The 25,061-nt window shown below is 35.8% G+C and overlaps 1 protein-coding gene across 7 annotated transcripts in view; it reads right to left on the bottom strand.

The window, feature by feature from the left end:
- Positions 1-890: 890 nt before the first annotated feature.
- Positions 891-25,061, bottom strand: part of AP3B1 (adaptor related protein complex 3 subunit beta 1) — a 279,241-nt gene continuing 255,070 nt past the window's right edge. For 2 of the 7 annotated variants that reach the window (XM_074384437.1, XM_074384461.1), the window contains 4 exons: positions 19,292-19,389; positions 13,963-14,101; positions 13,024-13,062; positions 891-1,618 (listed from right to left, as the gene is read on the bottom strand). In XM_074384437.1, coding sequence (XP_074240538.1) covers positions 1,465-1,618; positions 13,024-13,062; positions 13,963-14,101; positions 19,292-19,389 — 430 coding nt within the window. In that variant the 3' untranslated portion in view covers positions 891-1,464. The other 5 variants (XM_010340959.2, XM_074384453.1, XM_003920819.2 and 2 more) reach the window with 5 other exon arrangements.

Here is a 25,061-nt window from a genome sequence, read left to right as displayed (position 1 = left end):
TCAGAACAGAATGTACACATGGCTTCTGTACTATGTGTACATGCTCTTCCCAAAGAATTCTGTACATCCTCTTCCCGGAGATTCAGAGCTGTATTTCTGGAGCAGTAAAATTGAACAATTTTGTTTACTCTTGTCATCTCACCAGCTTGAAAACTTAAATAATTTTTCCAGTCTGTTTTGTTCTTCTCAATATTTATGTTCCAAGAAAGTTTCATTCTTTTCTTTTCACCTTTCCTATAATGCTTCAATGTATAGTCTCTTCCTTTTTGCTTTTTAAAAATCGCTATGTATGTGGCCTATACAAAAATAACTGAGTAGCTTATACTAACGGAAAGCCTATTACCTTGTATCAAAAAGGCAGTAAAATTTCAACTTTTAAAGTTTTAAAAATGTACAAAAGTTAACTTAGAAAAGTTATCTGGCTATAGAACAACCTTAAAAACAGTAACTTGCTCAAGTTAGCAAACAAAAGAAATACTCTAGGGAAAGATGCTAATATGTTGATCACATAACTAGTTTTTGAAATTTCTGTAAGTTTATGCTAGTTTCCAAAGTTGGGCATAAGGAAAAAGGAGATTCAAAGATCAGCAGGCATAATAGGCCACATAATCAGATCTCTACTAATAGATCAAAACTGCATTGAAAGAGATGTTTATTTTGCAACATTAAATTTTTGTTTTTGTTATTAAATACACCATTTTTTTTTCCTTGGAGTAAACGATAATATGAGTACAACATTTATTTGGTTTGGGAGTGGTTTTTCTTTCACTAACTAAACCACATTGCTTCTCTGCATAATGTAACACTCTATTTACTTTAAAATAAAAAAAAACTCTGGCGTATGAACTGCAGGATTACTAATAGTTTCTCATTAAAAATGCAAACACAAATATGATTCATATGCTAGTTTATTTATCTTATTATTGAGAGATAATTTCATGATGACAGTTATCAATAATCAATTACAATATGAAGAAATTCAAAGAACAAAATCTTGCAGAGACCATGTTTCTGCATTTGGATTTAAAAAGTATGCAGTCTTATTTTCATATACCAAGCTGAGAGGCCATTTAGACTATTTCTTTGCTAATTTTTACTGACTGCTGAAGGGAAGATGATTTCCAATGAACTTTAAGTATCTCATTCATGTCTACCATTGTCGAAAAAGAAGGAAGATGAGGAGGCCAAAATCAGCAGCAGGACAGAGAAAATGCCACATGGATTCAGGAGTTGAGATAACTGACAGTAAAATATATGCTCTTTGGTTAGCAAAGGGAAAGGGGGAAAAGTATCGCATACATGATAGATACACACTAGCATTCTAAAGCAGAAGACAAGAATGTCAAGAGTGTATTCTTCCCCCACTGCCAGATGGAAGGGCTATTATTATAAATGAAAGGCAGCAGTAGTGGATGCCAGGCACTTTTGTTGTGTGCCAGATTCTGAAGTCCAGATGTAAGCAGGTTACCCCTGAGACAGGACAGGCTTCAGTTCCCGCAGCAGAACAGAACCAATCACAGTTTTCTCAGTGTTTATGATAAGCTGGGCTGTAGAGCCTTCCTTCAGCTCCACTGTGACTAGCATCAATGACCCACTGTGCACAGTTTTAGCTGCAAACCTGGAAGAAAAAAGACCTTTTATCACAAGACGGGGAGGGAAAAGGAGATACCATACATTCAAATAGGTTTAAAATAACTTTTTCTCAAATGAAATAATTTGTTGCAGGCTCCCTACTGCCAAAAACCCAAAGCCAAGCATTCTTCTGAAAAATCAATAAACCGTCCAGCCCATGCTAACCACAAGCAGGTAATTTTAGTGCACATTTAAAACAGAACAGAAAAAGGAAGCCTATTTTACTTATTAGTTTAAACAATAGATGCATGTGACTAATTCTCTATTACAATATATTTGAGAATCATTCATCCATTTGGTATTTAACATTTCACCATGCATAGGGCCATTTTGAATAAGCCATTGTACTTTTATTTTTAAAACATGTTAAGAAAAGGTACCTTTCTCAAAGAGCTTCAAAATTTAACTCCTCATATCTGAAAAGGATTATGTAATAAGTTAGATAATTTTATGTACATCATAAAATTCTTACTTTCAATGAATTCACTCGTAAAAATATTCAAATTAAATCTCTATATGTTAATGATGACATGAAACAAAATCACGTGACAGCGAAGTGCAACCTCACACTTCCCTTTTTCTTTGTTTTTAAATGTTTAGAACATTAGATCTTTCTTTTAGAAAGATCTTTTTAGAATGTAACAGAGGAAACTTGAGGTCTAATGCACTACTTCTAAATTCCAAGACATGAAGAACCTACTGATTACATGGAATTAAAAGCAAAACTAGCCTTTTAAGCACTGCAATTGACTGAAAGGCTGTTGGAGGCACAACGAACTTCTGTCACTCCTGCTAATTCATTCTGCATGCACAGTTGAGCCTCAGGGTCGTGAAGGAAGAGGACAGGAGCCTCCCAAGCCTCCATTTTCCACATGGAGCATGTTCCACACACTTTTTGGGGGAGGGGGTTTGATTGCAGGGATGACTGGAGAAAAACAAAGTTGCTGCACATGAGCTTTTGAAAACACTAACAAGTGGAGAGCAGGTCTGTGACCTCCTGTGACCCCACTTTGCAGGGCCAATCCCCTTGCCCCTTTCTCTATGACACGTGTCTGAATCTGAGCCATCTGCCTCAATTTGCGCAACATCTTCAGCCACAATGGCACCCAGTTAGCCCTGACAACAGCTCACAATACATAAAAATAAAACTGCCGCGCTAACAGCACGCTGCGGACTATTCAAGAGCAAACCAACTGGTCAGTGTCTCATGTCTGACAATTAGCATGGGCCTTGCACAGAGCCCACGGTGTCCACAGGGATCTGTTTAATTACCATCAACATAAAAGAGGGAGTTTATCAGGAGACACTCAGAAAAACTTCACTCCCGACTTAATTAAAATATTAGCCACTTAAGCAGGAAGCAGATTCTCTTTAAATGGAAAGTAATTTCTTTTTTGGGTTTTTAAAAAAATAACATCAAGATCTCATAACACATTAATTTTTTTAAAGCCAAACAAGATATTTTTGGTCAAAATAAAATGATAAAACTAGATTTTCCAACAATAATTAGAATAACGTATCAAAACCAAAACAGATGCGCTAATTTTACTAAATTTCAAATATTATAAACACTTTCAAATATTATAAAATGTTAGATAATGGGCTATCAACAAAATATGTTAGAAAATCTTCCTAGTCATTTATTTGTGCACTCTACAAGCACGCTGAAACTTGCAGTTAATCTGACAGAGCAGTGTTCCTACTGAGAGAAAACTGTAAGTAACCAGTTAAGGAATATAAAATCATACCAATGTTTTTAAAGAGGTTTTTATAAACCTTTTAACACATTCATCTGCTTTTCAGATGTACACGAGAGATTATGAACTAGGTACTTCAATTTCATCTTTGAGAAAACATAAAGATCACCAGCCCCAAAAGGATCTCTCTTTCCAAGGGTTCGTCACAGATTTATGCATTTCTTTTGTCTAAATTTTTCAGGCTCTTCTGCTTCATAGGAGAATGCTATTTGTATATTCCTGTTAAATCACATCACCAAAAGATATGAGGTGGCTCTATTTTCCCATTCATTTATGCAACTTTTACCACAGATTTGGTCATCTCGTCTGTAATTCGCTCAACAAATATTTCAACAGAGGTCCCTATTTCTGATAGGGTTATAATTATGTAAACAATGGTCTTATTAGTCCCTTTATTTACTTAACACTTGTGCCTTGGGACCATAGAGAAGGAGATTATGTCTGAATAGGAACACAAAAGCACTGTTGGTTGAATTTCAGGGTTGCACAGCCCCAAGGCACATTTATCTCTTTTCTATTAAAAAAAACTTAGAGTTAATGTTATAATTAATATAAAATTGGCAGAGACAAATGTCAATTTTGGTGTCAGTATGTTGACAGAGATTAGAATTAGTATCTTGGACATGTTTTTGAAATCCTATGACCACAAAATTCTCAGTACTATAAAGAGTAGCGGTATGAAAGAAAAGAGGCATGTGCTTCTACTGCAGTGGAAAGAAGCTAAGCAAATCATCCTAGCAACAGAATCTGCTAGCTGGTGTAAAAGCTACTGGCTTTATTAACTAGGTCTCTATGTTTTAGTGGGCACAAATGGTGGAAGCAATGTTTTAAAGCAGAAGACTAGAAGATCAGATGTTCTGACATTCTCATTTCACAGTTCAGAAAGGATATATTTAATTGGAACACAGCATGATCAAAATTGGTTTGCTTTGGCCCTCGGAAGGCAAAAATCATCATCCAGATTTATTCATCACTTAACTCTTGCACAGGCTATGCTTTAACATACATGCAAAAGATAGTTATGGAAAGAGTATTAATTAATAAGTAATAAATAGCTAGCTTTGGGATATCAGAAACATTGATTACAAAGTCAGATTTGATACAGTAAACTTAATGGCTGATATCAGAACCTCTGTACTTGGCCTCGACCTAAGATCACATTGCGGCAAAATTTTTTCAAAAGGCATGAGAAGTTTTTGATCACTGTAATGCTGATAGCAGCTATCATTTGTTAAGTGCTTACTGTGTTTTGGCAGTGGGTTCTAAGTACTTCACCGAAATTATTTCATTTAATCCTATGAGGTGGGTTACTTTATAGATGAGAGAAGTGAGGCCCACAGAAGTTGAAGAACTTACTATCAAAATAACACTACACCAAATTTCTGGTTGAGCAGTCATTTGTGAGCCACACACCACATTTCTGGTTGAGCAGCAATTTGAACCCAAGCATTCTGATTCCAGGTCGCACAAATTCTGTTCATCTATACAAAAATGCACCTTTAATAATTTGTTTTCATCAGTCAACAGATAAGGCTTTTCCTATTTACCTTATATGCACATAACCTATTATTCTTCCAAAAACATTAAGAAGGAAGATTCTTCTCTTCAAACATTGTTTACTTAACTTTGCAGTAATGTGGAATTCAAAGCATGCTGACTTGATTCCTTGTCATATTTTAAATTTCTGCCTTTAAAGATTTAAAACATTTTAAATATCCCCTACTCTATACTCCTTAAAGAGACACCAGCAATAAAAAATACAAAGCCTTTTTGAATGGAGCTGTAACACAGGGAGGGACTACAGGGAGACCAATCAACCTCGAAAAGCAGTAACACCACAAATGAGAACAAATAAGTGGGATGACAGTTAAAGATGTATTGCCTATGTATGACGGGCTCCATGTTATTAAAAGATACCATCTAGATATTTTTCATTTCATTCTACCACCAACCACTCGCTGTTTGTAATCACCAACTGAGAAGGTAAAACTGTTTGGATATATCTGTATTTCATCTTATTAAATGTCTCTGTCTATTATCTCTAGCAATTGACATTTAATCTTTGAAGCCTATAAGAATTCTTAAGATTTACGAAAAAGACAGAATAAGCTGGTTGTCAAAGCTAAATTTAAAAAAATGTTTTACTCTTCTTCAAAAGTTATTTTATCTTCCCTATAGTCAGAATTATAAAAACAGACCAAACAGTAACAACAAATTTGAAAAAAAATCTATTATCTATAATACACAGATTTATTCCCTGTACACTTAAACTATACTTTTTAGGATTTGTGACATTGGCTATGAACCATAAATGTTCTTTGTTAGAAGGAAAAGAAATCCTATAACTCAATTGTTCCAACAATGAAAATTAACAGTACAACATGAATTTTAAAATATTTATCTGAGAGGCTGCATCAGTCTCCAGGGTAGTCATAAACATCACATTTTTTTTTTTTTATACAGAATCAGATTTGCTATACTTAATGCAACAGCTCTAAGACATGGTTTTTCTTCTCTTGAATACTCTTCCTGGTTTCTGATTTTTCTATTCTGAGTTCAATTTTCTTGTGCTTTCTGTTCTACTGGTTACCAGAAGCTGTGACAATGACCCACTCAGGCTAAAACTTTTTTTTTTATACTCTGTACATGAAGCCTTCAATTACTGCCTGCTGAAGCAGACAGAATCCTATTAGTAAGAAAGACGATCACAAGATGCAGTGCCCTGCCCTAGCTGTATAAAAATAATTAGCCCAAAGTTGACAAATGTGTAATGAAGTCGCACAATCATTATATGTAAGAAATACTGGTTTGAATAAGCCTCCTAAACATCAATACCAAAGTATAGTGATTTGGAGCATTATCTGCCAAAGGATTTAAAATTATAAATCCTCATTACCTTGAGTTAATACAGTAGAACATTTTAAACATGCAGAGAATTTGTAAGTTGTAAAAAAATTCTATTTTGCTGACTATAAAATTATATTTTAAAGTTAAACCATTAGACTATTGAATTAATAGTGAGGGACAAAAAAAGCATTTAGACGTGATTTAAGTTCAGAGAATTTACACAAAGCAATGTGTAAATTTTCCTTATTATTTAAAAAAAAAATCACCTAACAATATTATAGTATTTTTCTCTAATGTTCAAATGAGAAAAGTTAAAATAAAAAATAAACAACCACCATAATCTAGGACTCTCTAGTTTCTACTCTAATCTTTAGAAATGGCATAAAAAATTATTCTCCACACTATCAGGCCAATGATGCATTCTTTTTCTTTACACAGGAAAGCTAAAAAATCTAAGTGCACTTGCTTGAAGAAGACATAAAACATCCCAGTTATTTCAGAGCATTTCTGGTTTGTCTGGTGAGGTGGGGTGAGATGGGATTAACAAGAGAAAACTAATAAAACACAAACATTCTTACCCAATTCTCTTTGAGTCCTTACAAAACTGTCAACCCAGAAAGAAAACTATCAAGAATATCCTTCTTTCATTTTTACTTGAAACAGTTATACATTTCTATTGGTAAAATGTTGCATTAGAGGATGTTAAATGGCGAACTTAAATACAGAATGTTTTAAAGTAAAAATCAGCTGTGCAGTTTGGTTACTTCTGAAATATCCAAATATGCTTTCTGGGTGAAAATTAACGGAGGTCCGCATTTGTTTGTCAATGAATTTATGCTCGGGGCCCGCAGAGTTCAAAGCAGTCAGATTAAAAAGCAGTGCTGTCCTCTAGTGGACAGCCACCAACCTGAGAAAGAAATGTTTTGATTACTAAAGAGGTTCTACAAATCCTGTCTTGTTTTAGATTCAAAATTTGTCATACTGTAGAAAAGACCTAAACCTGATATTTTTATACTTAATACTGTTTATACAAAATATTGTTTCTGTTTATACCGTGAAGAAGGTTGACAGTAGTATCAGGACTTACAAAATTAGGGCAGCAAGACGTCCAATGTTATTTGATAAGCAAAAACTGGTTTGCAGTACAATTCTCCAAAATTACCCAGAATTTAAATTCCATATAGTTACCAAGAGAGAAGAAAACAACTAACAAACAAACACAGTAACTCAAAAGTTAATAAACCTGAGAACAGAGAAAGGGAAATATTAGAGACACCATCAAGAAGTGTCTTTGCCATTTGTGTTTGCTACCCTAGCACTAGCAAAATCTATCATAAAGGTTTCCAAAAAAAAAAAAAAAAATTAAGTGAAGGAGTTAACACATTATAGATCTTTTTAGGATACCAAAAATAACATGTGCCAGTATTTCTCCTAATAGCAACCTTTAAACAGGTATGTAATAATGGTGATTAACTGGATGAGTTTAAGGCCTAGAAATGAAAGTAAGTTGGCCAGGCGTGGTGGCCCACACCTGTGATCCCAACACTTTGGGAAACCAAAGTGGGAGGACTGCTTCAGCCCAGGATTTCAAGAACAGCCTGGGCAACATAGGGACACCCTGTCTCTACAAAAACAGTAACAACAAAAATTAGCTGAGCATGGTGGCATGCACTTGTAGTCTTAGCTACTCAGGAGGCTGAAGCAGGAAGACTGCCCGAGCTCAGGAGTTCAAGGTTGCAGTGAGCTGTAACAGTGCCACTGCATACAGCCTGGGCAACAGAGTGAGACCTTCTCTTAAAAAAAAAAGAAAGAAAGAAATGAAACAAGTTGTTCTTTACCTGTACTTGAATTAAATAATAACACTTTTATTTTAAACTTGAAATAAGCTGTCTTTATGTATGCTGATAAATTAAAAAGTTGACTGCCTGGTTGCCATGGATACACTGTTTCATTCACAGCACCAGACTTTCCTAATAGTTAAGGACCTAAGTGACAATAGTAAAACAACATTTATTTGACTAAGATTGTAATTATCCACAAGCTGCATATGTTAAAAGCTTGCAAATTAAAAAAGTGACAGGATAAACAAAATCCAAATTACTAATTAAGATGGGGGGGGGAGGAATATCAGTAGTGAATAGAAGTTAATAATGAAAGTTGTTCCAGAATCTTACTGAATAAGCTAAGCACTAAAACAGAACCATAGCAGAGACAGGGCACTCTGCCTTCACTCAAATATCACATTTTCTCCTCACAGGGTTAACTTGTGGTTCATGAACGGGCAAAATGAGTAGGTAAGTGTGACAACTTTTTCAACTATGGGTGAAAATGTGAGATGGCTGAGACTGCTGAAAGACACACACAGTTATGGTCTAAGACTGTTTTACAGACACTGCTTTAATGTATTCCTATAGTGGACAATACATTTTCTTTCTGGAGCATTCTGGGATATGTGTAAGAAAAATTCAACCAAACACCTCATTTACTGACATCCCTTACAGACTAATCAGTAAAAAAGAAAATATATAATCATAGGACATTTTAAAATATGCCATGTGGCATTACAGCTTGATAATTCAGGGCAGTCTCAAACTGTGGACTTTGGAATATTTGCCTTCTAACCACTTGGAGTACTGCCTAAAATAGATTCCTGGGCTCTGCCTCAGACTTACTGAAGCTGAGTTTTTGGGGTGGGCTCCAGAAATCTGAGTTTTACACAAACTCGCACATGATTCTTTTTGTACAGAAAAACCTTAGTGATTCTGGAGCTATAGGTTTTTTGTTTTCTGCTTTTTGGCCACTGCACTTCTCCTTAGTGCTGTTATCACAGAACACGCAATGTAATAAAAGCAAAGCACCTCAGTTTCCACGACGCTGAACACAAACCTCCTTCATAAATCCTTCCTGGATATTTCACAGAGAATCACAAGGAAGTTTTCCTGGCCCTGAATGAACCTGGAATTCCCACAGCTAACATTTCTAATCTCCTATCTTTGAACACATTAGGTCTCGAGCTTTCTCCTTTGCAGTCCACTCATATACTAGTTTAATGCTGTCCATTTTCCCTCCTAATAAACGAATACACTTTATTTATATATTTGTTTATTAGTACTGTCTTAAATAACATGCGTTAAGACCATCACAATGGATAGTATAACTCATTAAAATAAATTTGAATATCTTACACAGGAAAGGATATTCAGTTACATATTTAATAAATGTTTTTTGATGAGGATGGAACTTCTCATTCTTTATTACTCCTTATCAGAGTAATAAATGCAAAACAGCAGATTGACACAATGACCATAACTCTGTATCTCTCTCTCTCTCTTTTTTTTTTTGAGATGGAGTCTCGCTCTGTCACCCAGGATGGGGTGCAGTAGCACAATCTTGGCTCATTACAACCTCCGCCTCCTTGGTTCAAGCGATTCCCCTGTCTCAGCCTCCCGAGTAGCTGGAACTACAGGTGCCTGCCACCACACCTGGCTAATTTGTTTTGTATCTTTAGTAGAGACGAAGTTTCACCATGTTGGCCAGGCTGGTCTCAAACTCCTGACCTCAAGTGATCCACCGTGTCTGGCCACTCTGTATATCTCAATGAGATGATTTTGTTCTCAAAGAGCAGGTTTTTCAAGTAAGTATGACAGAAATGAAGATGAAGTTGAGTCTCTCAATAGTATACTGTTTGGCTCTGATCTTATCACTCATTTAGAAAATTACAACTAAAAATCATATAACAGAACAGTAGATAGACTTTCTCAATTGATTTTCAAAAGTATTAACTAAACAGAAAATGTTCCTGGTTTTTGAAGTGAATTTCATAAAACTTGTGCTTCTTTAACTGGCTTTTTCTTAATGAGGGCCACGTTCTGTTGCTGTGTTAGGAATCATTTTCCAAGTGTTCAGTTACAATTTGTACTTTATACCATTACATAATTCTGCACATTAATAAAGGTTCATTTTAATTCTTATACTAAATATTTCTTTATCTGGTATAAAAATATATACAATTTGAAGAGTAGTAGAAATAAATTATTCCAAAATTAGGCAAGGGAAACTCTATTCATTGAAGGGTTAGAACGAATACACTAATGCGTATTAAAAGTCCTCTCAGAAAGAAAAGAACCCGAAAAAGTAAACAGAATATCAGCCAGCCAAGAATAATTTTATCATACTGAAAACTTTAATCTCTTAAAATACTATTAATGAAAACGCTTTTCATACTTGGTGTTTTTAAAAATAATCCCAAACTGATTACCATTAAATGTTAGAGTGGCTTTGGTCTTATTCTTTATAAACTCAAAAACATATTATCACAAAAGAATAAGGGACTCATTCAAACTCTCATAGGGATTTCAATTTTTTCATCAAAATTAAATAATACGTAAGCTTAGAAATAGAAACTTATTAATTCCATAGAATAATATGGAACGCTAGTTAAAAACATTTATTTCAATAAAATAGTAAACAGTTCATTTCTATTATTATACTGTAAACACTAATTCCTATTTCATTTTAAATGAAATTAAGAAAAGCAAAAAAAAAATCTGTACAAAAGTACAGGTTTATTAACAATTGTTTATTTCTGTTTTGCTATGAGCATAAAAGAATGACCAAAAGTGTTACATATACAGGATAATTTATGTCAATTGCTGCATAAAAAATACAAATAACTGGCTGGGCGTGGTGGTTCTTGCCTGTAAACCCAGCAATTCGGGAGGCTGAGGTGGGCAGATCACCTGAGGTCAGGAGTTCAAGACCAGCCTGGTCAACATGGTTAAAACCTTGTCTCTACTAAAAATACAAATTAGCTGGGCATGGTGGTGGGCACCTGTAATCCCAGCTACTTGGTAGGCTGAAGCAGGAGAATCTCTTGAACCTGGGAGGCAGAGGTTGCAGTGAGCGGAGATCATGCCAGTATACTCCAGCCTGGGCAACAAGAGCAAAATTCCGCCTCAAAATAAATAAATAAATAAATAAATAAAATAAAATAAAATACAAATAACTTTAGGTGTTTGTTACCTGGAAGCTTTCTAAAATTCAGAATATTATTACATTCATACTTTAGCTATAAAAGCAAATATGAAATATTTTCAATTCAGTATGGTGGGACTTGAGAAGCAAGTTAAGACAGCACAGCCTGTTCTTAAGTATCTACAGGCATTTTATTCACTTCTGACTCTGTAGTAACTTGAGCCCTCCCCCAAGTTACAGAGTCAAACATCAGGCCACTGATGATAGGGCTAGAACAGAAAAGCTTCAAGACACTGTGGATGGGCATGAGGACCATGAACGTTAACTCTGAGTTCAATCTCTGCATTCCAAAATCAAATATAAATGCTTCCTAGTTGTGTGTCTCCCCTGCATTAGCATGGACAATTGAAAATTGACAATAATTTTAATTTAAATAATTTGAACAGGTATTATAGGTATTACATTCCAAACCAGCAAGACAAGTTACTGGCAAACCACCTTTCATAAGAATCATACAACTGTGCTAAGAGTCCCTCTATCTCCCTATAAGAAGATAGCTTTCATTTTATGTGGCTTTGTAATTTCACTTTTCTTCTTTCTTTTCTCTTTTTTTTTTGAGAAAGGGTTTCACTCTTGTCACCCAGGCTGGATGGAGTGCAATGGCATGATCAGGACTTGCTACAGCCTTGACCTCGATGGGCTCAGGTGATCCTCCCACCTCAGCCTCCCAAGTAACTGGGACCACAGGCATGTGCCACCATGCCGGACTAAATTTTGTATTTTTGTAGAGACAAGATCTCCCTATGTTGTCCAGGCTGGTCTTAAATTCCTGGGCTCAAGAGATCTGCACACCTTGGTCACCCAAAGTACTGGGATGACAGATGTAAGCCACCTTGTGTAACCTTGACATTTTTTCTTCTAAGAAACAAAAATCTAGACAGCTGCCATTGCTTTCAGAAAAATGTTTTAAAAAGCCCAAAACAACCTATACGCAAAACAAAACTAAACTAGATGTTCCAACATAAACTGGCTACTCTGTATTTTTTTGTACCTTACAAAAGGAACATATTAAAACAAGACTGCAGTATTGCTGGATACTAGGTGTGTCAGGTAAAATTTCATACTGAAGAAGTTATAGTTGACACAGGACATTTTGGTATTTTAGTAAATTCAGTAATTCCAAGGACCCATAAATAAGACAAAACAGCTTCCGTTAGAGAAAATTACCTAGGAAAATGAAAAGACGTATTTAAAGCAGAATAAAATTAAAACAGAAAAACCCAAAATCAAAGTATTCATTTTCACTGAAAAGGCTTCTGTTTACTCTTTTCCCTACTGCACAACATTAACTGATAAGGAAGTTGTATTTTTGTGGTGGTCTGTATCATGACTTTACAACCATTTTCTTATTTTATCAGCACCCTACATGAGATAGATACAGCTTGTCATAAATTAAGAAGTGAAAGCATGAGACCTCCTGAGCAACTTAAGAACCCTATATTCGTTAAAAAACAGTACAAAGTGAATCTATTTTTCAACTAGTACAGGCAGTTTTTATTCTGGCGTGATTAGTACAGTGAAGTTAGGCAACTATGAATAGAGAAATGGCAGATCAGCTCTTCTGAAGTCAAATTTAATGTTCTTTCATAGCTATCACAGAATTTCATTTTGATCCTCCTCAATCCTCCCCCACCTTTTTTTTCTTACCGCTCATTTTCAAACACATGAGGAATGTAAAGCATGTAGGAAGTTATAGCTTGCCCAAGAACACCAAGCCCATTAGTGGCAGAGTTAGATCTAAAACCCAAATCACCTGTAGCACTTTTCATATGGGGCCTCTCTTGGTCCTGTGCTAATGGAAAAAAAAAAAAATGTTTTTTAAGGTCTGCAGGCCTTCCCTTTGATGCTAAATTTGTTTCTATAATTGATAATTATATTAAAAAGGGCACACTAAATATACAGCGTGTAGATATTTTTAATGGCAGAAGTATGCCTGCCATGAGATGGTTTGCAATGAATTCCCTTAAGCTCAGAGAGGACTATGCAATAACCAAATGGATAAGAGATAATTATTTTTATATTTATATTCATTTAAAGCCACTGGCACTCATAAAAATATAAGAGTGCAAATATTAATCACATTTTCTGCTGCCTTTCAGGGCAAAGAACTTGGATCCCATATTTCAGATGCTTGGCGATGAAAAATATTACTGGTCTAAGAAACAGAAGCTGTATTTGCTCCCATGTTGGTCATCTATCAGTTCTTTATTAACTGGAAGCAGTCATAGGGGATGGTTATCAAAAGGAAATCCTATGTAGTACCCAAACTTCCTCTCTTTCAATTAAAAAAGTCCAACTATACTGCTTTATAGAATAGTTCTTCCTGGACATCTACTGAATATGGTGAAATAAGATGAACTCTCAACCATCTCATAAAGGGTAACTTCACAAATTACTAAACTATTTAAAATATGAATATACTCTGTATATCTTTCAAGAAAGATCACACCAGTATGATAAGGATACTCTGAGATGGGAAAGAGAGCCTTAATGCAAACCAATCAACAATGATACCATCAGGAAAAAAAACAAAGGGAATGTGTGTGTGTGTGTGTGTGTGTGTGTGTGTGTGTGTGTGTGTGTGTGTGTGTGTGTTTAGGGGTTATTTCCAAAGAATACAATAAGTTTACAATTATATATTTATACATATTCAAGTCATCTTCACCTTCACATCATATGTTAGTGAACCTACCTGTGTATATTATCCTGGCCAGAAGGAACTGCACCTACATTGGCTACATTTACAACCTTCTGAAAGATCACAGAGGGAGTGAAATTCTGTGGTGCAGCAATGATTATGGCAGAAGTTTCATTCATTCCTGTTAGCATTCCTGTAAAAGCAAAAGAAGGCTCCCTTTTACTAATTTCTTTATGAAAATTATATTTAAACAATTTTAAACTCATGGCCAAAATTTAAACTTTTTTCGACAAAAGAAACACCACTGCAGGATGTAATTTACAAGATAATTATAAAACTAAAACGAAATGCAATTGTTTTAAAGGTTTTTTAAAAATCCTCATTGTATAGGGAAATGCATAAAAATGCAGTAAAAATCACTCAATAAATCTAATTTTAAGTATAATAGGATTAAAAACTTAGGATCACAAATATGAAACATCAATTTTGGTCTCTTTAAAAAATATACCCAATCTGAGTTTTATATAAACTAGTAAGCTTTTACTTCTTAATATGTAAATGTATTTGTCGCTATTGCTATTTTTTCTATTCATTTGAAGATCTCTCATTGCCAAATGCTGCTTGAGAACACATCAAAGTAATTCTAGCAGGAATACCTGATAAATGGCCTCAGTATGATAGATCGAAGTTATCTCAACAATGACCGGAAGTCACGGAAAATGTGCAAATATTTAGGCTATACTTAGAGGCAAAAGTATTTGCCTAGTGAATGGAACTATAGTTGCTGACAAAAACACTGACTGAAATTTCTGAAGCAAAAACTTTGAAAATGAAGGAAAAAATGGGAACGGAAACTCTGAAATCCTAGGGACATTTCAAATAATATTTAGGAAAGAAATTAAGTTAAGCAAAAGCATGAACAAAGCCATACAGAGTTAATGCAAGACATGCCATTAATATGAAAACCTCCTGTAAACATGTTCAGTGAACAAATTCAACAACATACCACACTTGGAACAAATACTGAAATTTAGTACCCGGGTTAAAAAACAAATTAATTACAATAAATGCCATCGATTTGGAACTGTGATATAAGTCATAGACACCTAATGGTATTTATTAAAACCAATAACTCTTTGAGATATTTGGTATGTGCATGGTAGTTTACAAAATTGATGAAAATAGGAAAAATCTGATTGCATGTTTTCAAAAGACCCTGTACCTTCAGGCCTATATATTTAATGTAGTTATTTATTGCAAGTGAAACCTAAAATTTAAAAGAATCCCTATGATTAACAGTATGAAAACACTAAAGCCTAACACTGTGAAAAGGCTTTTGCTGTCAGTTAGAAAATAGAACTATTTAGCTTCTAACAACAAGCATTTTTTACTAACCACTTTCAAACTCTGGGAACACTATGTTCTGTCTTAGACCGTTTAACTTCAATATTAGGCAAAAGCTTTAAAAACTATACAAACAGTCAAACACTGCTTTTAAGTAAAGCACAGTGGCTGACATAACACTGCTGAGAGATGTGTGTACTCATTTAGGATTTAAACCTTCTCCATTAAGCTCTATTGAAGAGCAACTGCTGAATAAATGAATGCAACTATGTTTATGTTAAAAGCCTGTTTCCCGCAGCATGTAATTAAAGGAAATGTTGTACAAAGCCAGTACTTTTGTCAAGCTCCTGTAAATGGAAAGATGGATAGCACTCAGAGAAGTGAATGCATTGCTTCATATTTAACCTTAACACTCTTGTCATTAATGGTTTGTCTAACTTGTTCTATAAAAGACAAGGTACTGCTCCATTGAAGTAAAATTAAAAAAATCAACTAAACCATGCTTTTCAGAACAGAAGATTCATTATCGTCAGCTAATGTATTGGCATAAAGCAAAGTAACATCCTATCAAGTAAGGCACACATTCAATCTGCCTTCCCACCCCCCGTTATTTTTAACTCATGCTGTTTTATTGTTATAGGCAATTTGTACCACTCAGCATGACAGTGTAAACTGAATCAAGATTAATTTACATGCAAAAGAACACTTAGGAGAGCAGCATGGTAAGCAAATGTATTGTCTCGATTGCTGAGGTGGAAAAAGAACCTGGAAAGAAAAAAAGGTGCTCTAATTAAGGGGCATCAAATATGATTGCTTATGGTAGTTAAGGGCCAGAAAATAGTAAATGTCTGACCATTTAAAGAATTAGCATCTTGCTAGCTAGGAACCCGTAAGATGGATGCATAAATCATAATAAAATTAAGTAAACATTTTAGGTTTCTCAAACCAGAGATTTTTCTAAATGAAAATATATCAGGTATTCTCAAATTAACAGAAAAGAAAAATATGCAAAGGTTTCATTAAAAGTTTCTCCTAAAAAATAATACTTTAAAACACTGTAGAGCCTGTTCATATATAATAAAGGTAAAATCACTGGGAAAATATTTAAATATTGTCAGGCTAAAGAATTTGTGGCTTCATTAGAGTCTATGTAAATTTTGGTAAAGGCTGTGGATAGCACTTACTTTAGGTTAATCAGCTGTCACTAACTGCTAAAAGGCAAACCAAATAATGTAAATAAAATAAAATTCAAAAAATTTTTTTAAGTTTTAGATTTGCTATTTAATTCACAAGAAGAAAATGGATAAAAATTTTTAAAAAAAAGTAGTTTTAGATTTGCAATTTAAGTCACAGGAAGAAAATGGATAAAAATTCAAAAATTTTTTCTAAGTTTTAGATTTGCAATTTAATTCACAAAAAGAAAATGAATAAGAGTAAGCATCTTGGAATATGTGCTCGGCTTAGGCCTCTTGAAATTAAAACTGAAGAAACCAAATTAAATATTTTTAAGTAAAAAAGAGATCCCACGTTATTTTCCTATTGAAAGCATCTCAGAGCTAGATCATTAACTAATTCTGCAATGCTTGAAACTCATAGCAATGAATAAATCATGCTTCTGATGAAGGCTTATATAGATAACCTTCAATGTATAGTATTCTATCTTTCATTTACCACTTTGACTACCAATCTTATTTTATATATATAAAAATGTTTAGCTATGAAACCCTAAATGAAACAACTGAGAAAGTGTGATAAATCATGTTGTATATTACAAGTAGAACTTTCTGGTTTTAAAAAATACTAATCTAAAATGTAACACTGTTAGCACCACATTTAATACTGTACACCTTTCAATTATGCACACCTTTAAAATAAAAACAGAACCATATTCCCCATGTTTCTTATAATTTTTTTCAGTTAAATTTAATTAATACATTTAGTGTACTTCTTGAGTTTTAAAATGTGCCATATGAAATAAGATATTAATTATGTAAACCCACTTTATTCAACGGTTAAAGCTGGCATATCGCTTGCTCTCTCTCACACACACACACACACACACACACACACCCCTTAAATTTACTTGCATTTTACCTTCCAGAACTTTGCATTGATAAAATCTGAGGAAATGGATTTTTATTCTAATTTAGGATTTTCTGTTAGCGAGAGATTTCTAGGTATCTTTTGTGTAAATAAACTGAGCTCTTACCAGAGCAGTACAACAAATACATGTGTAAAGTTGAGGATTGAGACCTCTATTACCAAACCTGCTGTAATCTATAACTAAAAAGATGCTACTGAAAAGACTCTTTAAACCTGTGCTAAGTTTGCCAGCATCAAGTTCCACATCAAAGAATGAATTCAGGAAGACAGAAAGAATGATACAGAAATGCCAAGAGACTTGCAAGGATTTACAAATACTTCATATAAACAAATTTTCAAATAGCTTTATTCAGAGTAGCCTTTCTGCTCTATTAAACATAGCAAACAGCTGCCAGATTTATTCAGACAAATAATCAACAACCATAGAAGTAAAATGGCAGAAGAAAAAGGAATTTTGGCAACAACTCCACAGAGGACCACTGCTATTCTCCAAGTGCACCTCTCTCATGCACTTATGGTTCTGTATGGCTAGTCAGCGAAAAATCCCTCAGCCACAGCAGGGCACGAAAAATCTGATCGAAATATCAAGTATTCTGAACAAAAGCTGAGGGAGTGAAAGGGTATACAATAATTTGCTGCTTCAGATACACTTTAGCTGCACTTTTCAAAAAAAGAATATCCCCTTAACAATAAATGTGCCAAAGCCTTATTCAGTCAGTGTGTGCCACTCACCTTGGTTTGCTGAGCAGATGTAAAGCAGAGAGGCAGGCTTTAGCCAGCAAAGGGTAAGAATAGCAAATACAAGAATCAATTCAATTTGTTAATAGAAAAGTAAAATCATAAAGATAACTGTCCTCTATAGCAATAATCAACTCCCAAGAAATGCAAAGGCAAAGACAGATTTCATCATTATTTTTTATCGCTTAAATAATGTCCAAGCAAAAATATTACAACTAATTTGTGGCCTTATATGAGATTTTTTGACACTGTGAATTGCAAAGGCTTAGAATAACAGAGTGCCAGGAAGCATGCCCCTCTTCCTAGGTGTAGGTATTTGTGTGTGCCTAGTATGTTCTGGGTTTGACTGGAATGACTTACTACCTCAAAATGAAGGGATCTTTGATAACACCCTCCACAAGAAAAAATGACTTAGAGTCACATAAAGTTTTAAAAACTGCTGACTATAGCATTTAAATATGCCTTAGTTTTATAAATGTTATTGTTAATTAAACACATAAAATTAGACAGTTATCTCCCCTTAGATGAAAAAAAAACCACCTCATTTTTATTAGAAGGCGTGTTTGACTCTGGGCCAACTACAGATATTAATAATTGCATTTTACTAAAAATATTTTCTTTTTAGGTACTTACTTTAAAAATGCTTCAGTTCTAATATGTGCCGACAACACAGCATTTCTTTAACGTAGAATTAGGCCAAAAGAAACTAGAAGTATTTTAATGCCATAATTAGAACTTTATTTTGAAGGGTAAGGTAGTTTAATGTGTGCAGGGACAAATACATTAATAAGACATAAAAAAATGTTCTACAATGAAAAAAAAAAAATACACAAACATAACAATTACAGTGGTAGGACATTGGTAAAGTCCCCAGTTCCTGGCACTTTCAATAATACAAAACCCATTAGTATGTCATCAGGCTGACAAGCGACAACTCTCGGCATTGAAAAGGTGACTAAGAATTAATTTATCATTTTAAAGGCATATTAATCAATTTTCATGTATGCCAGGAATATAGACAAACATCCATTTTTAAGGTTATGTTACAAGTGCAAAGCATTAACAAAAACTGGAAGATTGTGCACCGATATGTGTTAGTGGCTATGTACGTATGAAAATTTATTTCAGAGACTGTAGAGGAATGAGCACATATTATTTGATATGTAAATTTCTAGTAAGTTGCAGAAAAAAATCTCACCTTGCTCTTTCTTAAAATCTTTCTCTGACATGGCCACAGGTAAAAGCAGTTCTCCAACAGGTGGCTGAATATTAACACTGAAGCAATCGTCCTTGGTACTGAGGAAAAATAATCAAAGCTGACTAAATGCTTCGTAAACAAACATTCTTAATACTAAGTAGTTAAATCAATGCAATGAAAGCATATGTTAGCATATACAGTATAAGATCTTTTTGGTTTAAATATCACAGCTAAAAAGGCTTAAACATTTTTCCAAATAACGTTACTTGCAGAAAAATATGTATGTTATCTCAATCAGGATTTTTTTTTTAAACAAAACTACATAGGTATAGTAAATTATCCCACTTGAAAAATAGCTTTTAAAAATTAAAGTAAGGTTATATAACCACTACCACTGGAGAAACACTTCATGCAGCTTATAGAGAAGTAATCTTTTACCTTCCGTTTGTATACATCTTAAAGTATAGAAGACGAAGTGCTTTAGTCTGAAACAGTTAAGATCTCTTTTTAAAAATATTAGTTTTTAATAAAGAAAATGGAGTGACCATATTGTGTTTAGATATGTGCTAATAAAGTAATATCTCATCTGCAAACTTGCTTTCCAAAAAAAAAAAAAAAGAAAAAAAAAAGGCCCTTATTTTCTAGTAGTGCTATTCATTGACATTATTGACCAATGTGGTAAAAGTTGTTATTTCAGATGACAGGATATGAAGAATTTAAGAAATCCAACTTTGTTCTAACATCAGATAGAAAAACAGTAAGAGGGCCGGGCGCGGTGGCTCACGCCTGTAATCCCAGCACTTTGGGAGGCCGAGGCGGGTGGATCACGAGGTCAAGAGATCGAGACCATCCTGGTCAACATGGTGAAACTCTGTCTCTACTAAAAATACAAAAAATTAGCTGGGCATGGTGGTGCATGCCTGTAATCCCAGCTACTCAGGAGGCTGAGGCAGGAGAATTGCCTGAACCCGGGAGGCGGAGGTTGCGGTGAGCCGAGATCGCACCATTGCACTCCAGCCTGGGTAACAAGAGCAAAACTCCGTCTCAAAAAAAAAAAAAAAAAAAAAGAAAAACAGTAAGAGTGCATTTACCTAAGTCTCATGATATTAAGATCTATTAAAAAAAATACTAAAGCTGTCTAAAAATTTTTTAAAGTTAGATGTTTAGGGTTAGGTTGATGAGTGTATACTAAATGACAGTATTGTGTTTAGCTGCAAATAAGCAGAAAATCCAACTAATAGTTTTTGGAAAAAGAGGCACTGATCATTTATAATACAAGAAGTCTTACAGTTACTAGCCACAGGCTCATTAAGTGGCTTAAAAAAGCATTTAGAGGCCCAGATTTCTCTAGCTTTCCACTCTGCCATCCTTACTATGTTGGCTTTCATCCTCATGGTTGCTGTATCTCCAGGTACCTAGTTTACATTCCATTGAAGGAAGGGCTGTGATGAAAAGAGTGTTGAATGACCGTGTCAACGAAACCTGTTTTTACTGAAGTGTGGATAGACAAATGATATAATATGAAAACAGAACATAAAATTCACTTTTATTTTATGCTATTATGTACTGTATTCTTGTAAGTAGCCTCATATTTTTTCCACATGTAGATTGTCCAAGGCAAACCAATAAATCCAATTTATTTATCAATTCAATAAACACTTATCGAATATAAACTTGATCCTACGTAGTGTGTGAGTAGCTGGGGATTTAAAGCCAAGTGAGATTGGCCCTTGAAGCTCCCAAGTCTAGTGGGAAGGAAAGAAATTACACTAATAATGGAATGGTAGGTACTACATTAGATATGTGGAAAGCGTTCTGCAGGATCAAAGACTGAGTTTACATCCAAGAGGAGAAAGAGGGCATTCTAGGCCTGTATTTTGGGAATGATGAGCAGCCTAAAACGTCAATAGAAGAGGCTGGGGGCAAACTGCATATTATCATATACAGAATGAGCATTCATCCCAGTCCTCCCAGGAATAGTCCCAGTTTATGGCTATTGTGAAATCCTGTCCAGTTGGTGCCTCCTTTCATCCTCTGAAGTGTCCTGCTATGTGATAAACCATACGGTTACTTTACTCATATAACTGAGACAAAAGGGTTTCAGTGTTTCTTGAAGCAATGGGAAACTACTAGAGATTTTTGGCATAGGAAAATAGGAAAGTATATGGTCCCATTTATGTTTTAGAAACTCCAGTGGAGTAAGGGAGAAACCAAAGGTAGGCAAATCAGTTAGGAGTCTAATTTAATAGTCTAGGCGGGGTTCTTCTTCTTCTTTTTTTTTTAAGCATTTACTGCATTTTTTACTTTAATAAATCCTAAAAAGGATCTTTTTTTTTTTTTTTTTTTTTTTTTGAGATGGAGTTTCGCTCTTGTTACCCAGGCTGGAGTGCAATGGCGCGATCTCAGCTCACCGCAACCTCCGCCTCCTGGGTTCAAGCAATTCTCCTGCCTCAGCCTCCTGAGTAGCTGGGATTACAGGCACGTACCACCATGCCCAGCTAATTTTTTGTATTTTTAGAAGGGACGGGGTTTCACCATGCTGACCAGGATGGTCTCGATCTCTTGACCTCGTGATCCACCCGCCTCGGCCTCCCAAAGTGCTGGGATTACAGGCTTGAGCCACCGCGCCCGGCTCCTAAAAAGGATCTTAAGTGGCCTCATATTTTTTCCACTTCTGTTATTTCAAATTAACTGATAAGAAACTTAAAAGAAGTTGAACAATATGCCCAAGGTCACACAGCTAGCAACCGACAGCACTGGTATTTGAACCCAGGTGTATCTGACTTTGAAGTATATATTTATTCCACTATAATATGCAGCTTCCGCAGGGGGAGCTGCACTGAACATGGGATATTTTATGGATATTCTAGAATAGAAGGGATATACCTGGTGATAAATGGAGGGAAGAAACTTCACACCTTCTAACGTGAACAACTGGGTGAATGACAATGTGCCGAAGGAGTTTGGGGGTTTAAAGGAAATGACTTGGCGCTGGGCACAGTGGCTCAAGCCTGTAATCCCAGCACTTTGGGAGGCTGAGGTGGGCGGATCACAAGTTCAAGTGAGCGAGACCATCCTGGCCAACATGGTGAAACCCCGTCTCTGCTGAAAATACAAAAAATTAGCTGGGTGTGATGGCGTGTGCCTGTAGTCCCGGCTACTTGGGAGGCTGAGGCAGGAGAATTGCTTGAATCTGGAAGGCAGAGGTTGCAGTGAGCTGAGATTGCGCCACTGCACTCCAGCCTGGCGCCTGGTGACACAGCGAGACTGTCTCAAAAAAAAAAAAAAAAAAAAGAAAATGATTTGGCTTTAGCCACATTATATTTTGAGTACTGAGTTACCCAGGAAGAGATATTCAGCAGATAATTGGAAATACAAATCAAGAATCTGGAGGGAGGCCAGCTGGGCATAGTGATAGGTACTTACAATCCTAGCTACTTGAGAGGGTGAGCTGGGAGGACTGCTTAAGCCCAGGAGTTTGAGACTGCAGTGAACTATGATCACACTACCGCACTCCAGCCTAGGTGGCAGAGTGAGACCCCATGTCTAAGAAAAAAAGAAAGAAAGAAAGAGGAAAGAAAAAGAGAGAGAGAGGAAGGGAGAGAGGGAGGGAAGGAGGGATGGAGGATGGATCAGGAGAGGACAGGGCAGTTCGTAAGAGTTTGGAAGCAGTAAGAACGGTGTAGGGAAGAGCTGAAGCCTTAGAAGTAGATAAAATCACATAGCGAAAGAGGATACCATGAAAAGGATGAAGTGCACGTCTGGGGAAGACTTGCGTTTAAGTAAAAACAGAAGAGCAACCTGCAGAAGAGACTGGAGAGAGTGGTCAGGAAAAAAGCTGTGTGCCAAATATTGCAGGGAGGCAGAGTAAGATGAGGGATAAAAAGTATAACTGCTAACCTTAGCAGGGCAGTTGAGACTGCAGGAAGAATACACAATGCAGTGAGTTGAAGGGTGAAGGGAAGACTGGCAATGGGAGAAGGAACAGAAAGCAGAAGCTTCCTGAGAATGAAGAGGCAAAGGAATAACACCTAAAGAAACCTGGCAAGTTTAGAGGCTGAGGGGAAAGAGCCAGTGAAGAAGAAGAAACAAAGAATAATTGTTAGAACAAGGTCTTAGGAGTGGTAAAAGAGGTTGGGATGAAGAGCACAAGAACTAGGTGAGTGGGTTAGACCTAGAAAGGAGAAGGATACTTCTTTGGAAACAGAAGAAAAGGAGTGGTTAAGAAAGAAAGGATTGCAGGTAGGCCACTCAAAGAATGAGACCAAACCTGATGGAGGGAAAGATTTGGTCACCTTAAGAGAAATATGTAAAGACTGATGAAGAACTAGAAGAAGATGTATATATATGCATACGTGGACTCTCTCTCTCTCTCTCTCTCTCTCTCTCTCTCTCTCTCTATATATATATATATATATACACAAAAAAAAAATTACAAACAAACTTAGTATGAAATCTAAAATTTCAGCTTCAAGTCACTATACAAAGTTCTCCAAAAAGAGGCACAAGACAATCCACTGAGATATAAGCAAAAACCCTACTAATCATATTTATTTTTTTCTCATTCCTTTTTAGGTTCTGTTTTTCTGGGCGACAGGGTCTCAGCTCTGTTACCCAGGCTGGAGTGCAGTAGTGTGATGACAGCTCACTGCAGCCTTGACCTCCTGGGCTCATGTGATTCTCCTGTCTCAGCCTCCCAAATAGCTGGGACTACAGGCACATGCCACCATGACCAGCTATTTTTTTTTTTTTTTTTTTTTTTTTTTTTGAGACAGAGTCTCACTCTGTCACCCAGGCTGCAGTGCAGTGGCACAACCTTGGATCACTGCAACCTCTGCCTCTTGGGTTCAAGCAATTCTCCTGCCTCAGCCTCCCTAGTGGCTGGGATTATAGGTACCCGCCACCTCGCCCGGATAATTTTTGTATTTTAGTAGAGATAGGGTTTCACCATGTTGGCCAGGCTGGTCCTGAACTCCTTAACTCAAGCAATCCACCTGCTTTGGGCTCCCAAAGTGCTGGGATTACAGGCATAAGCCACCGTGCCTGGTTTTATTTATTTATTTATTTTTAAAGACAGAGTCTCACTATGTTGCCCAGACTGATCTTGAACTCCCGGGCTCAAGTGCTCCTCCTGCCTTGGTCGCCCAAAGTTGTGGGATTACAGGCATTAGCCACTGTGCCTGGCCTCTGTTTTTCTTTTTCAGTATACATACATGTTAGCACAATGAGAAATACACATACATATGTATACACACACGTATATAATTACAAATACACCTCTAGAGAGTACATACTCGAAATATTTTTATTAAGAGGTACACAATTTTAAAAGTTAGGGGACCACTGAGTTACATTATCACGCACAACACTTTTGAATTACTTTTTTCTTTTTAATAGAAACTCTTCTTCCCAACACTCCTGAAGGATACCACATACTCCTCAATTAAAAGTGGCTCGACAGCACTGATGCCACGGGAGAAGGGTGGGGCACTCAGAGAGAGAAGAGGCAGGAGATCTGCCTTCTAAGGCATCATGAAAGTCTAGCTGAGGGCGGTGGGGAAAGCAATCCTGAAACGTGCCTCCTAGCAACAAGCAAGGCATTAGAGAGACCAGCTGAAACATATTTCTCAGCCTCTCTTGTAGCTACGAGTGATCAAGTGACCCAGTTATGACCAATGAATTGTAAACAGAAATTCAGTGGAGATTTCTGAGAAAATCTTGCTTTTCTGATATAAACCTGGCTCCTTTCTCCATGTCATTTTTTTTCTTT

Source organism: Saimiri boliviensis, chromosome 1 (genome assembly GCF_048565385.1).
Source record: "Saimiri boliviensis isolate mSaiBol1 chromosome 1, mSaiBol1.pri, whole genome shotgun sequence".
Lineage (NCBI taxonomy): Eukaryota > Metazoa > Chordata > Mammalia > Primates > Cebidae > Saimiri > Saimiri boliviensis.
The sequence above is the reverse complement of the archived record's forward strand: the minus strand, read 5'-3'. Positions and strand labels throughout refer to the sequence as shown.